The sequence below is a fragment of the Orcinus orca genome, chromosome 8 (genome assembly GCF_937001465.1).
Source record: "Orcinus orca chromosome 8, mOrcOrc1.1, whole genome shotgun sequence".
NCBI classification, from domain to species: Eukaryota; Metazoa; Chordata; class Mammalia; order Artiodactyla; family Delphinidae; genus Orcinus; species Orcinus orca.
Genome location: NC_064566.1, coordinates 85,330,778 through 85,349,927, shown reverse-complemented (window position 1 = coordinate 85,349,927; position 19,150 = coordinate 85,330,778). Strand labels below are relative to the sequence as shown.

Below are 19,150 nucleotides of genomic sequence, written 5' to 3'. Positions count from 1 at the left end.
ACTGGCTATAACCGCAGTTCGACCCAGAGGATATCCTCTTCATCAGGTTATTAAGAAATTAGGGGAGCAGCAGAATTCTTGATGAATTTGTGGTGGTTATAGACTGAAGATGACAGTGGGGGAAATTGTGATGGAATTGGTTCCTTTAGTTCACTGGGAATAATGGAACTTTGAAGTGGTAGAAGTCAGGTGGTGACACAAATTGCAGCTAAGATTCCTCCAGATGTGGTTTCTTTAATGGAGCAAATCAACACTGTCCCTAGCATCTGTTAGACTGCTTTTGACCTGGCAAATGTGTTCTTTCCCATCCTGATCAGTAAACAAAAAGAGAAGAGTTTGCATTTACATGGAAATAACAGAGTGTATCTTTACATCTTTCTCTCAGAGCTATGTCAGCTTTCTTGCTCTTGTCCCCAGGGGCATGGTATCTCAGTTCCCATAAGACATCATGCCTGTCCTTTACGCTGGTGACCTTATACTGATTGACCATGGTGAGTAGAAAATGACAACTCCCTAGATGACTTAACAGGACAAATACACACTAGAAGGAGGGAGATAAACTCGGCAAAAAGTTAAGGGTCTGTCACATAGATGAACCTTATAAACATTTTGGGATATCCTTTCTAAAGTGAGAGACAAGATTCTGTACCTTGCACCTTGAAGACACACAACACTCTCTGGATTTGGGAGGTAAAATATACCACATTTGAGCATGCTGCTCCAACCCATTTACTAGGTAATTAATAAGGCTAGCAGGTGCCAGTGGGACATGGTGTAAGAAAAAACATGATAGCAGGTTCACAATGTGGTCAAGCTGCCCTACCACTTGGGCTTTATAGCCCAGCAGTCCCAACAGTATTGGAAATGTCTCTGGCAGACAGTGAAAAACTGTATGGAGCTTCTAAAGAGCCCTAATAGGAAGATCATAGCACACACCTCTAGGGTTTAGGAGGAAGGTAGTGCCCGTCTCTGTCAAAAATTATTTGAAAATTTGTTCCAGGCTTGCTACTGGGTCCTGGTAGAGACTGGAAGCTTGTCAGTAGGATACCAAGTGCTATGTGATTATGAACTGACCCGGATTTTATCTAATCCATTGAACCGTAAAACAGAGTATACAGCATTATTTCAGTATAAAGTAGATGTATATATATGAGAATGGGTCTGAGAAGGTCCAGAAGCCCAAAGGTAAGCTGTATGGGCAGGTCGCCCAGACTTCTTCAACACCTACTTATGCTACATTGACTCCTGTTCATCTCCATACTTCTGGCTTCATGAGGAGTCACTTGTGACATGTTAACAGAGGGAGAGTATATTAGGTCTAATTCACTGTGGATCTGCACAGGATGCTGGCAACATCCAAAACCAGATAGTCACTAGATTACAATCCCTCAATTGGCCCAGAAAATGGTGAAAGGATATTCTCCCAGTGAGCACAACTGGAGGAAGCTCAACTTCATATACAAGGGGGGTTGGGATCTTATTGACTGTGGGCAGTAGCTAAAAGTTTCTCAGCTGATTGGGGACTTGGAAATAAGTTGGAAAACGTGATTAGGTCTGGGGAGAGATATACTCAGAATGGGCACTAAATATATTGGCGTCCTTGTGAATGTCCTCCAAAGGGCTTAGATAAGGCAAAAAGCTGTCAGTAGTCAGATGGATAAGATGATGCATCCCGTGGATGTCAGCATTTTCCGCCACTACTCAGTGATTGCCCAAAGTGGCCAGGGTTACAGGGATGGCAATACCATTCATTATAGAATGCCTTATCCATCATCATTTTATTACATACAACATTATCTACAACCAGGAGACCCATGTACAGCAAAGGAATTGTGGTAATGGGCTCAGAACAACAAAATACACTCATCGTTACCTAGAAACAGCTGGCTTTGACAGAATGGTGGTAAGACTTGCTGAAGCTCAGGTATAGCACCAGCTGGGAGCCATCTAGTAATAAGCCAATGCACATGAATAATAATCTTTTTTATTTCTTCTCTCTTTCCTATGTTTATTTATTCTCAAAACAATCCTCATCCATAACTGAGCTCTGTATTTCTAATTATATGGCCATTTCCATCTCAAACTCAACAGGTCCAAAACTGAATTTCTTATCTTTCGCATCATAAAAGTGGTTTCCTTTCAGTATTCCTCCTGGCCTCAGCTTATCTAGTCATCCAAGCCAGAAATGTAGATGTTGTCCTAGCCTTCTTACCTTTCATAAGCTCTTACGTGTAATCTGTCATTAGGTTCTATTAACTGTGCTTCCAAAGTATCTCCCAAGTCTGACATTTCTCTCACTCCCCACTGTAGCATCTCATCATTCTCAACTCTACTTCACCTGCCAAGTCCTTCTAATTGGTCTCTTTTTTTTTTTTTTTTTTTTTTGCGATACGCGGGCCTCTCACTGCTGTGGCCTCTCCCGTCACGGAGCACAGGCTCCGGACGCACAGGCCCAGCAGCCATGGCCCACGGGCCCAGCCGCTCCGCGGCACATGGGACCCTCCCAGACCGGGGCACGAACCCGTGTCCCCCACATCGGCAGGCGGACTCCCAACCACTGCGCCAGCAGGGAAGCCCTAATTGGTCTCTTTGTCTCTAATATCTTCTCCATCTCTCTATAAAGACAGAGGTGATTTTTTAAAACATAAATCATTTCCTTACCTGAAACATGTTAGGGAATCCCCATCACCTACATCCCACATGATATTCTTTATCCTTAGGTTGCTCTTTTCTGGCTCCAGCTACATGGCAACAAGATCTTCATCTTTTGATACTTGGCTCAAATATCTCCTTCTGAAGCCTTCCCTGACATACCTAGACATAGTTAAGCACTTCCTTTTGATGTGCCCCATAGATCTTCTATATACTCAATTGTCATGTTTTTGCAATTATCTGTATATTTGTCTGCCATCTCCACTAGGACTTTTAGTGCCTAAAGAACAGAGATTCTGTTCTATTTCTTAATTAGCACTGGGCCTCAGACACAGTAGATGCTTAATGAATATATGTTGCTTGCTTGCTGAATGAATGAATGCATTAATCCTTATGGCTGAGTGTCATTTCCTTTTTGTAAGGTTGCAGGGGATGAATGAGAAATTTTACTTTGTGTGCTTTCGTAATTGATGGCATTTAAACCCTTCCATTTGACTGTTGCTGAGAATCAACAGTTAACAAAATCAACAAAACCTTGATTTTTTTTAACCTCTGTCTTACTAAAAGAATTCTGATTTTCACATCTGTTCCTTTCCTGTGTACCTACAGATCTTAGCTCTCCTTGACCTCATTTCCAATTTCAACCTTGGTTCTTACTAGGTCTTTGCATTTAAACTTCTCTCCCTGTCATGATATTTAGAAAAAGTTTAATTTAAAAATTTAAACATTAAATTTTTTAGTTTAGAAAAAATATGAGAACATTTTAAAGTGAATATATTGCAATATTATTTATAGTCAAATTTTGTATTGTATTTGTTTTCTTTTTAAAATACCACTCTATTTATAAAACAAGTTATGAGTATTATAAAGCGATCTTTATTTCTGATCACTATTGTATTTGAAATTCTGTTCGTACTTGCTAACTTGTTTTATGACTATTATAGACCACTCAATAGTGACTAATTTTTAAAGAGTTCAAAACAGAATTACATTATTGAAATAAGTTTTATAATTCTCTTTCAGCAAAGTATGAGAGCAAAAATAGATATTCTCTATTCCCTGAACATAATAGACACCCATGTTTTAAATGAATGAATGAACGAATGATGGTACCCAGTGGCCCAGATTTATTAATTAATTCTCATGCCACAACAAAAATGCATTTAGAAATCAAAAATGCTGGAAGGCTGGGGGTGAATGCATTTTTTATGAATTCCTCCGTGTTTTACCTTCCCAAATATACAAACACCTAAGATTAGAGCTGGAAACCTGGATGCTGTTCCTTTTTTTTTAATCTCATGGATTATATCCATTTAAAGTCTGACAAAGCAGAAACTTCATGAGTGCAGGGACATATCTTGTCACTGTCCTATTTCTTGCCACAGGATTATATAAGCCTTCTTTTATTGAATGTTTACTATGTGCTAGTCTTTGTCCTAAATGCTTTACAGGGATTTACACTTCTAAACCTCTCAAGAAAGCTAGGAGGAAGTAGTGGATTTTTTTGAAGTATAATTGATTTACAATATTATATTAGTTTCAAGTGTACAACATAGTGATTCAATATTTTTAAAGATTATACTCCATTTAATGTTATTATAAAACAATGGCTATATTTTCCTGTGCTGTACGATATATCCTTGTTGCTTATCTATTTTATACATAGTAGTTTGTCTCTCTTAATCCCCTACCCCTACGTTGCCCCTCCCCCTTCCCTCTCCTCACTGGTAACCTACTAGTTTGTTCTCTATATCTGTGGGTCTGTTTCTCTTTTGTTATATACATTCACTTGTTTTAGTTTTTAGATTCCACATATAAGTGATAACATAGAGTATTTGTCTTTCTCTGTCTGACTTATTTCACTTAGCATAATACTCTCTAGGTCCATTCATCTTTTTGCAAACAGTTGAATTTCATTCTTTTTTATGGCTAATATTGCATTGTATATATATATATATATATATATATATATATATATACCACATCTTCTTTATCCATTCATTTGTTTGTTTGGTTTTTTTAACATCTTTATTGGAGTACAATTGCTTTACAATGGTGTGTTAGTTTCTGCTTTATAATAAAGTGAATCAGTTATACATATACATATGTTCCCATATCTCTTCCCTCTTGCATCTCCCTCGCTCCCACCCTCCCTATCCCACCCCTCTAGGTGGTCACAAACCACCGAGCTGATCTCCCTGTGCTATGCGGCTGCTTCCCACTAGCTATTTATTTTATGTTTGGTAATGTATATATGTCCATGCCACTCTCTCACTTTGGACACTTAAGTTGCTTCCATATCTTGGCTATTGTAAATAACCCTGCTATGAACATTGGGATGCATGTATCTTTTCAAATTAGAGTTTTCATTTTACTTGGATTATATATACCCAGCAGTGGAATTGCTGGATCATATCGTAGTTCTATTTTTAGTTTTCTGAGGAACCTCTATATTGTTTTCCATAGTGGCTGCATCAGTTTACATTTGTACAAGTGTTCCCTTTTCTCCACATCCTCACCAAAATTTGTTATTTGTAGACTTTTTGATCAACATTCTGACAGGTGTGAGGTGATATCTCATCGTGGTTTTGATTTGTATTTCTTGAATGATTAGCGATGTTGAGCATCTTTTCATGTGCCTGTTAGCCACCTGTATGTCTTCTTTGGAAGAATGTCTATTCAGATCTTCTGTTCTTTTTTTAAGTTGCATTGTTTGTTTTTTTGATATTGAGTTGTATGAGCTGTTTATATATTTTGGATATTAATCCCTTATCAGTCATATCATTTGCAAATATTTTCTCCCATTCAGTAGGTTGCCTTTTCATTTTGTTGATAGTTTTCTTTGCTGTGGAAAGATTTTAAGTTTAATTAAGTCCCATTTGTTTATTTATTTTTTATTTTTTTATTTTTATTTTTTGCGTTATGTGGGCCTCTCACTGCTGTGGCCTCTCCCGTTGCAGAGCACAGGCTCTGGACACGCAGGCTCAGTGGCCATGGCTCATGGACCCAGCCACTCCACGGCATGTGGGATCCTCCCAGTCCGGGGCACGAACTCGTGCCCCCTGTATCGGCAGGTGGACTTTCAACCAGTGCACCACCAGGGAAGCCCCCATTTGTTTATTTTTGACTTTATTTCTTTTACCTTAGGAGACATATCCAAAACACCTGCTATAACTAATATAAAACTGCATCAAAAAGAATAAAATACCTAGAGATAAACTTAACCAAGGAGGTGAAGACCTATACTCTAAAAACTGTAAAACACTGATGAAGGAATTTGAAAATGATACCAAAAAAATGGAAATATATACCATGTTCTTGGATTGGAAGAATTAGTATTGTTAAAGTGACCATACTACCCAAAGCAATCTACAGATTTAATGCAATCTCTATCAAAATACCCAAGACATTTTCCCCAGAACTAGGACAAATAATCCTAAATTTATATGGAACCACAAAAGACCCCTAACTGCCAAAGCAATCTTGAGAAAGAAGAACAGAGCTGTAGGTATCACTCTCCCAGACTTCAAACTATACTACAAATCTACAGTAATCAAAACAGTATGGTACTAGCACAAAAACAGACACATAGATGGATGGAACAGAATAGAGTGCCCAGAAATAAACCCACACACTTACAGTCAATTAACCCACAACAAAGGAGACAAGAATGTACAATGGAGAAAAGACAGTCTTTTCAATAAGTGGTGCTGGGAAAACTGGACAGCTCCAAGTAAAAGAATGAGATTAGAACATTTCCTTATGCCATACACAAAAATGAACTCAAAATGGATTGAAGACCTAAATGTAAGATCTAAAACCATAAAACTCCTAGAAGATAACATAGGCAGAGGTGGTAGTATTATGATCACCATTTGAAGGAAGAGGACACATGCCCAGAAAGGCTAGCTTATTTGGCAAAGATTATATAGCTAGTAAATTACAGAAGCAAGATTCAAAGCCAGGTAGTTTGATACCAGTCCTTGTTCTACACCACCTCTAAGCCACTTCCAATAAATGAGTGTCAAATTAATAAATTAATACAAAATTTCAGAATAGGTTAACCTTTAGAAAGGAATACCAATGTAGACCTTAAAATGGAAAACAAACAAACAAACCAAAAACCCCAGTATATTTTAATATTCCTGGTACTAACTTCTCTCTACTTAGCTCATGTTTGGTGGGTGCATTCATTTATGTGCTCAGATTAATATAAGATAGAACAGTGTGCCAAAGGAGTCTGGACTTGGAGTCAGATTTGAATACTGGTTCTGATGTATACATGTTTACTACTTACATGATCTTGAACAATTTCTTAACTTTTCCAAGTCTCAATTTTCTCATTCATAAAATGGGAATAAAAATAACTGTGACAAAAAAACTAAAAAGCTATCTTTTTAAAGAGAATTAAAAATTATGTATAAAAAGTACCTGACACAAAAGAAGATGTTAATATCACTCTTCCTTTTACCTCTTACTCTCATTCCTTTTTCCCCTTCCCTTCTTGCATCCTATCTGCCATTAGCCACATGACTTTGTAAAGGTTACTCTTCCAGGATTTATTGCATCACCTATGAAACAATTGGGGTAGTTATCTCCAAGATCCTTTGACTCTATAATTCTATGATTCAGTGATTTAATACTTAGCTTTTCTTTGTATCACAACAGTACAACTTACTGAGAGGTGATTTTGAAATGAGGCTTCTCTGGTTAGTGTGGCCGATTAAGTTCTTTTGTTTTTTCCAGACGATGCCATCACATACAACTTGGCTTAGCAGTATTTGAATTAAATTGGATGAAAACTTGGTTTACTTTGTAAATAGTTTCACAGCAATAATACAGATTAACTGCATCCACTAGCAGTCACATATTTCAAAGGATTTATATCTCCCTTCCTTTCCTCTATGTAGGTACTACACAGGAAACCTGGAGGGTAAGTCAACAAATCATGAAACTCTAGGTTTAATTCACACAGCAACAAAAGGGCTAATAAGAGCTATCGAAGATGGTGGAATAGATTCTGTGATGGAATGGGAAGTGGATGAAGTGCTGAACTGGACAAACACACTCAACTTTGATGAGTAAGTACATGTTGCTATTCTTGGGGAGCGAGGGCAGACATCAGATATTTTTCTTTCTAATATTTCCTACTCCCATGTTGAATCTTCAAAAAAACAACTTGAATATTTATTATCTGTCTAGAAAGAAAATAAGAGGAAATGAGGGAGAAAGATAAAAAAGGGATGATCTAAAAGTAGAAAAAAAAATATATTTGGGTGTTCTTTATTAACAGACTTTATTCTTATGCCTTAGTCTAAGTCTGCTTTACTTCTTACTTTGGGATATAGAAACAAGGCTAAGAACATGAAATTAATAATATAAAGAATTTCCTCAGCCTGTATTCACCAATCTTCCTGTGTGGGACATTAAAAAATTATAATTTTTCAGTGACATACTTCGGCCCTTGAAAAACATTTTTAGGCTATTTTGTGTGATGGAAATTTTAAAATACTTCATATAGTCATCAGGGCAATGCAAATCAAAACCACAATAAGATCCTATTTCATACCCACAAAGATAGCTATAATTAAAAAGACATATAGTACCAGTGTTGGCAAGGATGTGGTGAAATTGGAGCCTTTATATACTGCTAGTGGGAATGTACAATGGTATAGCCATTTTGGAAAACAATCCAGCAGTTCCTCAAATGGTTAAACATAGAGTTGCCATACAAGCCAGCATTTCTACTCCTCAGTATATACACAAGAGAAATGAAAACACATGTCCATAAAAACTTGTACATGAATATTCATAATATCATTATTCATAATAACAAAGAATTAAAAACAATCTATTCATCAGCTGATGATTAAAATGTGATATATCCATACAATGGAATATTATTTGGCAATAAAAAGAAATGCTGATCGTGCTACAACACTGATGAACCTTCTTAGTAAACGAAGCCAATAACAAAGGACCACATATTGTATGGCTCCATTTATATGAAATGTCCAGAATAGGCAAATTATATGGAGACAGAAAGTAGATTAGTGGTTGCCTAGGGCTTAGAGATTTGTGGGGATTGGGAAGTGATGGCTAAGGGGTATGAAGTTTCTTTTTGGAGTAATGAAATGTCCTAAAATTGATTGTGGTGATGGATGCACAACTCTGTGAATACACTAAAAAGCCATTGAATTGTACACTTTAAATGGGCAAATTTTATGGGATGTGAATTATATCTCAATAAAGCTTTAAAAATATTCACTATTTACTCAGCTACAATAAAGAATGTGAATACTGCATGGATGAAGAGGAAGGAAAAATAAAACAAAGATGGTGTAAGTAAAGAAACATAAGAAAAAGGAAGACATTTGGAAGAGGGAGATAAAAACATGAAATAGGAAAAATTAGGTTGACCACCATTGAAAAATAGACCAGAAAAAAGAGGCCAGAGGAAGTAGAGAACAATGAGAAAAGGAAAGATAAGAGAAACAAAGAAAAAAGGGAAAGAATGACTAAGAAAAAAGGAAAATGAGAAAATAAGAATAATAGAAAAAAAGATAATTATGGGAAGAATAAATTAAAATAAAAATAAAAAAGAAAGATAAGAAGGAATAAAGAGCTAATCACCCATAGTAGATGTGCTAAAATATTTTTTTAATAAATAGTGAAAAGATTTTATGACTCAATAACCCCAATATCTTGTCCAGAGCATAGTACTGGGATTCCTTATAGACAGTACATTTGTGGTTTCTGAGGCACTGAATACATACAGATGGTAATAATGATGCAAGAAATGACATCCAAAGAAAGGAGTCATAATGCTGTACTTTTTCCTTTCCTAAGATGGTAAAGAAAGGAGAGAGAGGTAGGGGAGGTCCATTTTGAATGAGCTTATGAGGGCAGGATAGAGAATTCTCTCAGGAAAGCTTTTGAAATCCTGCTCTGCCTTTGCCTTATACAGTTGGCTAATTCAGCAAAGGGCCAGCTAGCTTCAGTGAAAGATTACAAAATAATCCACACCCAGTAACCTATATTCTATCACTACTGGAATACAAAAGAATAAAACAATTCAGTTCAAAGGGAAGAAATAAATGAGCATCTCAGTCTACACAAGACTTTCCCCACTATCATCCCCTAACACCCTTCTCTGGTAGGTGAAGAAGATTCCTAATGGCTTCCCTTCATGGAGAAAAGGATAAAAACAGAATAAACCAGGAAAACTTGAAGTGGTTTTTTGGTATCATATACTCTATATGTAATGGGATAAATACATCTAGCTTTGATATGGTGAGACCTAAATAGACATTTCTCCAACGAAGATATACAGATTGCCAACAAACACATGAAAGGATGCTCAACATCACTAATTATTAGAGAAATGCAAATCAAAACCACAATGAGGTAACATCTCACACTGGTCAGAATGGCCATCACCAAAAAATCTACAAACAATAAATGCTGGAGAGGGTGTGGAGAAAAGGGAACCCTCTTGCACTGTTGGTGGGAATGTAAATTGATACAGCCACTATGGAGAACAGTATGGAGGTTCCTTAAAAAACTGAAAATAGAACAACCATATGACCCATCAATCCCACTACTGAGAAAACCGTAATTCAAAAAAGAAACATGTACCCCAATGTTTATTGCAGCACTATTTACAATAGCCAGGACCTGGAACCAACCTAAGTGTCCATTGACAGATGAATGGATAAAGAAGATGTGGCACATATATACAATGGAATATTAGACATAAAAAGATACAAAATCGAGTTATTTGCAGTGAGGTGGATGGACCTAGAGTCTGTCATATGAGTGAAGTAAGTCAGAAAGAGAAAAACAAATACTGTATGCTAACACATATATATGGAATCTAAAAAAATGGTTCTGATGAACCTAGGGGCAGGACAGAAATAAAGACGCAGACGTAGAGAATGGACTTGAGGATACGGGGAGGGGGAAGGGTAAGCTGGGACGAAGTGAGAGAGTGGCATGGACATATATACACTACCAAATGTAAAATAGATAGCTAGTGGGAAGCAGCTGCGTAGCACAGGGAGATCACCTAGGTGCTTTGTGACCACCTGAGGGGGGGATAGGGAGAGTGGGAGGGAGGTGCAAGAGGGAGGGGATATGAGGATATATGTATACATATAGCTGGTTCACTTTGTTATACAGCAGAAACTAACACAACATTGTAAAGCAATTGTACTCCAATAAAGATGTAAATAAATAAATAAAAATAAAATAAATAAATAAAAAATGCAGATACCTCATGTTTCCAAATTATGTACAACCTCTATCAGTTCGTTCTCTGACTTGAGCATAATTTGGCACCCACTTGGAATTGTTAGAAAGCAAGTTTTTCTACTGATCTCTAGACAACAAAAATTTCAAATGGAATCCAGCATGATTATTTGGGAATATTTCAGTAGTATTACTGACCACAGCCTACTGATTATCTCAGGCAAGACAAGAATTTGCAAAGACCTTCCCCTAGCTGAGAGCAGACATTAGGACAGCACCTTCTTCCCAGTGTATTTATGGTCTCCACAGTCTACTTCCCTCTTAGATCTTTGTAGTTGTCTAGATATTTGTAACTGGCTTTATAATACCTTATTTGATGAGAATTTCAAAGTCATTTTTCCCTTCAGAAGAATTGGTAGCCACTAATTCCTTGGAGAGTATCCTTCAAAATCTATAAACAGTTTTTGATAGTTGGACCATTAGAATGACATACATGTGTTGAACACTGATATTGAATGATACAAACCAGTTTCTTCCCAAAGGCTTTTGTGCTAGCCCCTTGTTATGACAGATGGATGCTCTCCTGGGAAGAAACCATGTACAACTTCAGATGCACAGGGCAACAATATCAATTGAGTACAATATTATTATAATTTTGAAGAATGGATTGGATAGAGCCAACTTCACTCTTGGACTCAAGGACACTGATGAGTACTGTTGCAGATTCTGTAGTATCCAGAGATACATTGCTGTAGGTGCTTAGAACATAAAGCAATGCCTGCATTGCTGTTACTGAGTCACCTACAATGCCACATAGTGGCTACTCTGCCTACTGCTGGCATTCAGCCTGATGCATTTTCAGGGGTGTATTCTCTAGCGAGATGGATGTTCCTCTTCTAGGATCTTCATATTTTTCAAACTGCATGTGAAATTTAACATAACCCATTAAGTCATCAGCAGCTGGGGTATCTTAAATAATTTCCTGACGTTCTATTAACCCTGTTGGTGAGAGCTCTCAGTGGGTAGTTTCTATGTCTGAAGCTGCCCCTTTGATTTCTAAGACAGGTAGTTATGTTGCCACTCTGGCTAGGGACTTTCCCCAGGCCATTAAGGTATTAAATTGATACTCCTGAGGGATCCACGGTAGAGTCCACATATACTTTACTTTGCTAGTATCTAAAAAAAAATTTCAAAAATTTCTTAGATCAGCTCTATTATATAAACAGCATGATAAGGCTATAATCAGATTGTTGCTTCTATTTGTAAAGCTTTGATTTCTCATTGGCTACTGCTGTCATGTCCCTGATGAGAAGTTCTTTTTTAACAATTGAATAAATTCATATCCTGATCTCAGGTAAAGCAGGGTCAGTGATCAACCTTAAATATGGCATAAGTTTTTGCCCCAGACTGTCAGGGTTTAGCATACAATTGATCAAAGGTCCTTTATCTTGGTAACTTGAAGGTGGAATGAAAATCTTTCAGTATATGAATCTAAGGAAGCAGAATTATTGACACCCACTATTCATAGTGCTCCTGAGCAACCACTGAAAGCACAAAGTCTGCCTAAATTTAAGGTTAAGCCAGATTGAACTGTCAACTAAGAGGTCCTGGAAAGGGTTTAAACCACCTGCTATTATCTTGCATCTTTTCACTTAACAGTGACCCAGCACTATCTCATTTAAGGCCACAGAATAAAGTTCTTGGAGTAACAAGAGGTAGCAGTAACAAGAACGAGCTGACTTAGACACAGTATTTTATTACAATTAAACACCATTGCATAATATATACCTTCTCATAACAAAAAAATTCAGGAATACAAAGTTAACAAAAGTAAAATAATTCAAATGAAAATCAGTGTTTTCTGAATTACATGACAATTTTAATCCTCCTCTTCCTTTCTCAGCCAGCTTCATTTTAGCACCTGCTGTGATCAACTCCTTACCTGATTTCTTGGGTACAGTTGTAAGAAAGGAGGCTTGGGAAAGGGGGATACAGAGACCAAAATGTGATGCAATAAGTCACAGGAAACCTGGGCCTCGGAGCTTTCTCTCATCTTCTTAGTTCATCATACTTGTCCTTCCCTATCTACCTCTTCTCGGGCTACATCTGTCTCCCTATTTCAGTCTCTGTTTAGGGAACTGAAATGGCAACTGCATGTACCCTGCTTGAATATGATCTCATGTTTACTGGACACAGCAAAGACAGCACCATTTCTCTAATAAGATCATAAACCAAATGATTTAAATGTATACGTCAGAGACAGTAGGTCTGGCAATCCAGAACCAAGGAGAAGGTTTTGTTGCTGTAGTTTTCCCATGACTTTTTTCCTCTCAGAGTTTTCCATTCGTACTTTTAATTTAGAAGTTAACTAACATCTTAGTTGTCACTCAGTTGAGGATATGATCTAGCAGGAATGGAACGGGATAAAATGAGGAGACATGTGCTGGTGGGAGGCCAAAGGGCACCAACGTGGTAGATGGTAGGCACCATTTTCATAACTCCTCCAACTCCTTGTCCTATGGGTTGCCTTAGGTGCATGAGAGCTACTTGGAGGTGGGAAAGTCAAGAAATTAAACATTTGGGCTTGGCGATGCAGGGGACATGGGTTTGTGCCCCGGTCCAGGAAGATCCCACCCACGTGCCGCGGAGCGGCTGGGCCCGTGAGCCATGGCCGCTGAGCCTGCGCGTCCAGAGCCTGTGCTCCGCAATGGGAGAGGCCACAACAGTGAGAGGCCCTCATACTTAAAAAAAAAAAAAAAAAAAATGAAATTAAACATTTGGACTAGTGAATTTGTCACCATTAATCTAAGATTTCATAGATAAAGTAGAATTTTAGAAGTAGTCTAAGTATGTACTAATGAATCAATTTATTACTTACTAATAAATCAATTTAATTTAATGAATGTCTATGTAATGTGCTTAGGTACATTGCCAACTGGAAGGAAATTGCTACAAGCAACTCTTCAGCTAACTTCAAAAGTAGGTGTTTTTTTTAGCAATAATGGGAAATTCTTATAAACAAAAACAATACTTTCCAGACATGTACACATTTCTAAGCACCTAACAAACACTTTAGCACTCTGCACAGTATATAGACATAAATAAATTTGCCAAGTCATTTTTGCCTTTATACATAAAATTGTTATTTGGGAATAGAAGGAAATTTTCTATTTTATTTAGAGTTGGATAACATGTTTTTTTTAAAAAAATGAATTCTCCTTTTAAAATGTTGCATATCATGTTTCAGTAATTTTTTTTTTTTCCGGTATGCGGGCCTCTCACTGCTGTGGCCTCTCCCGTTGCGGAGCACAGGCTCCGGACGCGCAGGCTCAGCGGCCATGGCTCATGGGCCCAGCCGCTCCGCGGCATGCGGGATCCTCCCGGACCGGGGCACGAACCCTTGTCCCCTGCATCGGCAGGCGGACTCTCAACCACTGCGCCACCAGGGAAGCCCTCAGTAATAATTTTTAATGAGCAAACTTCACTTGGCAAAATAAATGCTATTCCAGAAGTACCAATAATTCTAACATAGCCAAAGCCTAATTATAGTTTTCATATAATCTGAGTGTATGAGTTCTGTCCCACTGTCATCTGTGATTGGCAGTAACACAAAGAGGTTATAATTATGGAGTGCTGATTCATAACTGCCTGGTTTTGATTTTGGGCTCTACTGTTTACTGTCTGTATGATCTTGGGCCAGTTACTTGGTCAGTTTCCTCATCTATAAAATGAAAATAACAATAGTACCTAGCTCATATATTGTTGTGAGGTAATAAGAGATAATATATGTAAAGAGCATAGAATAGTGCTTGGCACATAGTATATACTCTATAAATGTTAACTATTATTAGCTTGAACCTATCCACTTATTTCCAACTCATTGCCACCACCACAGTCAAGTTGCCATCATCCCTCTGCAGCTTCTGCAATGGTCTCTAAACTTATACTCCTCCAGTCCATTCCCCACACAACAGACAGTGATCTACAAATTTAAATCAGCATAATTAAAACAAAACACTTATTTAACAAACTCTTCTTTAGCAATTACCATGTGGAAGTGCTGTCTTAGAGTGTTTTATAAAATTGATTCATTTGATCTTCAGAACAACCCAACGAGACAGGTTCTATTACCTACATTTTACAGACAAGCAAAGAGATGCCAAGTTACTTGCTCAAGGTCAGTTACTGTGAGGGCCAGGATTTGAATTGAGACTAGGTAGCTCTAGAACCCATACTCTTTTTTTTTTTTTTTTTTTTTTTTTTAACATCTTTATTGGAGGCTGGTCTAGCTTTCCACCCTTATCATGTCCCACTCTCTCCCCCTGGCTCACAACCTGGCATCACTGGCATCTAGCCTGGTCCTCAAACACACTGTGGTTTCCACTTCAGGGGTTTAATGCAGTTGATGGCCTTCTGGAGAACAGGTTTAGGCAACTGTCGTCACTTGAGGGCAGGAAGTTATTTGTTTTGTTTGCTACTGAGTTCCCAATGTGTAGAACATAGTAGAGTCTCAATGGCAGGAATTTTGTACTTGAAAGGAATGACAAGTACAAAAATGGAAGCAGATAATATAAATTACTGAGCTAAAAGATTATTGTGAAAAGAAGGAAAGATACAGCATGGTAATTGGAAGGAGCATAAGAGCAAGTGAAAATTATTTTAAGTAATGGAGATCTGCATCATAACTGAAGGCAGTACAAGGTGATATATTGAAGATGCTGGCATTGAAAAGAGGAGGGAATGTGTGCCACTTCTTCAAGAAGCATGAGGAAATCAAATCCAGAATTTGGAAACTTTAGCTCTAGGGACAGAAATGGCTTCTCTTCATTTGTGAATAAAGAACTGTTAGCTAATAGTTAATTGTGGAGTACTAACTAAATGCCAAGTTCTTTACATGCACCATCACACTTAGTTCTCACAAAAATATGCTGAGGCATGTGCTATTATTATCCCCATCTACCCCCTTTATAGATGAGGACATTGAGACAAAGGTTAAATAACTTGCTTCAAATTACAGAGCTAGCAAAAAAAAAAAAAAAAATTACAGAGCTAGCTAGTAGTAGGTCAAACCCCAAACCCAGATCCTACAGAACCTTTTGTAAAGATGGACAATAAAATATGGTAGTGAAAAGTAGGATGACCTCAGAATTTGGGACATTTATTTCAGTTTCGGTTAAATAGGATATAAAGATATCTGCTCTAAGAGTGGTGAGAAGGAATGTGGAATAGACCTTACCTGGAATGCAGTAGCATATTGAATAAGTCTATATCCTGTCATATCTTGCATCTTTCTAAATATTTGTCATTCCTCTCTAGGTTTCAGGTTTGAGCAAGCACAGGAAAAAAAAATATGACTATAAAGATATATTGGAAGAGGAAATGGGAACACAAGAAGTTACTTCATTTGACAATATTTATGAAGGACCAACTTTTACTAGACTAAGGCCTGATTCCACTTATGGAATATAATTATAACTATATAAAAATATAAAAATATAAAATTATAAACTATAATTTCTTTTCTGAGCTTTAACCCTTCAAGCCCTGATTCCATCAGAGATAGTTTATTCTGGCTGGAATGACTTGTATATTCTTGGCACAGAATCTAGGCCAATTAAAAGTAAGGAGGATTAAACAGAAATAGAACATCAGACTGAATACAGTAGCCATGGAAAATGTAGAAATTATTCCCGGTATTCTGTGAAACTGTAGTATTCTAACAATCATACTTAAATAAAAATATTATACTTAGGTGCAAAAAAAACCCTCAGTCTGATTGTTTTTCTTCTTTATTTGAAGCATTCTTTATTTGTGCATTTCTATCAGGCAGAGCCCTTTCTCCATTAAAAAAAGAAAAAGGGCAGTGTAGCAAGTTCTCCTTTTATTAGAATGCAAAAGCCTTACTAGAATCCCTGGTGCCATTCAGCTTAGGCATCTTTGAACAAAACTGGGTTACAGGGGCACCATTAGCTAAAGGAGCCAGAAAAGCAAAAATCTCTCTCTTAGCTTCCACAGTGGGAAGAATAGAAAACTGGAGATGACTGTTAGGTCAAGGAACAAAGCCTACCATACCCTCCAAGTCTGAATTACTGTACCTTCCCATAAAAACCCTCTACTACTAACCATCATCACACTTATCACACTGTAACTGTCTACAATCCTAACAGACCAGAGGCTTATACTCCCAAGCATAAAAAATTCAGCAGAGACCTAATGTATATTTAAGAAAAAAAATCAGATTTATTCATATAATTTACATATACATTCACCTATTGTAAGTACTCAGTTTGACAAATATATATATATATATATATATATATATATATATATATATATAGTTATGCAGTTTTCACCACAATCAAGGTATCATGCATTTCCATCACCCCCAAACTGTACATCTTTGCAGTCAATCCACCCATCCCATGCCATTCCCCTGGGACTGATCTCCTTTCAATCACTACAATTCTGCCTTTTCTAAAATGTCACATAAATGGAATGATACTATATGTAGTCTTTCTTGGTCTTGCTTCTTTAGAATTATGCTTTTGAAATTCATTCTTGTTGCATATTTCAGTAGTTCATTGCTTTTAGAATGGCTAATGTTCCATTACATGGCTATACCACAATTTCTTTAAACATTCAGCAGGTTGATGGACAATTGTTTTTTTCCAGCTTGGGATCATTGTGGATAAAGCTGCTATGAACATTCATGTACAAGTCTTTATGGGGATACGTATTTTCATTTCTCTTGGGAAATAACTCAGAGTGGAATTGCTGAGGTAAACAATATGTTTAAATATCTATTTATTTATTGAACTATACTTGCTTTACGTTTCAGGTGTACATCAAAGTGATTCAGATATATATATATATATATATATATATATATATTTTCAGATCTTTTTCCATAGTTTATTACAAGATGTTGAATATAGTTTCCTGTACTATACAGTAGATCCCTGTTGTGTATTTTATATGTAGTAGTGTGTATCTGTTAATCCCAAATTCCTAATTTATCCCTCCCCCTTCCCCTTTGGTAAATAAATAAATTTGTTTTCTAAGTCTGAGTCTCTTTCTGTTTTGGAAATAATTTCATCTGTGTCATTTTAAAATTCACATATAAGTGATATCATAATATTTATTTCTGTCTGACTTATTTCACTTAATATGATAGGTCCATCCATGTTGCCACAAATGGCATTATTTTGTCTTTTTTATGGCTAGTATTCCACTGTATATATGTATCACATCTTCTTTATCCATTCCTCTGTTGATGGACATTTAGGTTGCTTCCATGTCTTGGTTATTGAAAACAGTGCTGCAATGAACAATGGGGTGCAGTATCCTTTCAAACCATGGTTTTCTTTAGATATATGCCCAGCAGTGGGATTGCTGGGTCATATGGTAGTTCTATAATAAGTTTTTTAAGGAACCTCCATACTGTTCTCCATAGTGGCTGTACCAGTTTACATTCCCACCAATGGTGTAGGAGGGCTTCCTTTTCTCCACACCCTCTTCAGCATTCGTTATTTGTAGACTTTTTGATGACGGCCATTCTGACTGGTGTGAAGTGATACCTATTTGACTTTGATTTGCATTTGTCTAATAAGTAGCAATGTTGAGCATCTTTTCATGTGCCTGTTGGCCATCCTTATGTCTTCTTTGGAGAAATGTCTATGTAGGTCTTCTGCCCATTTTTTTTGATTGGGTTTTTTTTTATATTGAGCTGTATAAGTTGTTTATATAGTTTGGAAATTGTCAGTTACAATGTTTGCAAATATCTTCTCCCACTCTGTAGGTTGTCTTTTCATTTCGGTTAGGATTTCCTTTGCTGTGCAAAAGCTTTTAAGTTTAATTGGGTCTCATTTGTTTATTTTTGCTTTGTTTCCATTACTCTAGGAGACGGATCCAAAAAAATATTGCTGCAATTTATAGCAAAGAGTGTTCTGCTTATGTTTTCTTCTAGGTGTTTTATATTATCCGGTCTTACATTTAGGTCTTTAATCCAGTTTGAGTTTATTTTTATATTTGGTGTTAGAGACTGTTCTAATTTCATTCCTTCACATGTAGCTGTCCAGTTTTCCCAGCACCAGTTATCGAAGAGACTGCCTTTTCTCCACTGTATATTCTTGCCTCCTTTGTTGTAGATGAATTGACCATATGTGCCTGGGTTTATTTCCGGGCTTTCTATCATGTTCCATTGATCTACATTTCTTTTTTTGTGCCAGTACCATACTGCTTTGATTAC

The 19,150-nt window shown here is 37.0% G+C and overlaps 1 protein-coding gene across 1 annotated transcript in view; it reads left to right on the top strand.

Annotated features, from left to right (window-relative positions):
• The window catches only part of C8H11orf65 (chromosome 8 C11orf65 homolog), a 100,817-nt gene extending 83,541 nt beyond the window's left edge, over positions 1–17,276 (top strand). Inside the window, 4 exon segments of the mRNA XM_033410167.2 lie at positions 7,563–7,733; positions 13,826–13,881; positions 16,219–16,241; positions 16,243–17,276. Of these exon segments, the coding sequence (XP_033266058.1) occupies positions 7,563–7,733; positions 13,826–13,881; positions 16,219–16,241; positions 16,243–16,371 (379 nt within the window). The 3' untranslated portion in view covers positions 16,372–17,276.
• Positions 17,277–19,150: the final 1,874 nt, after the last annotated feature.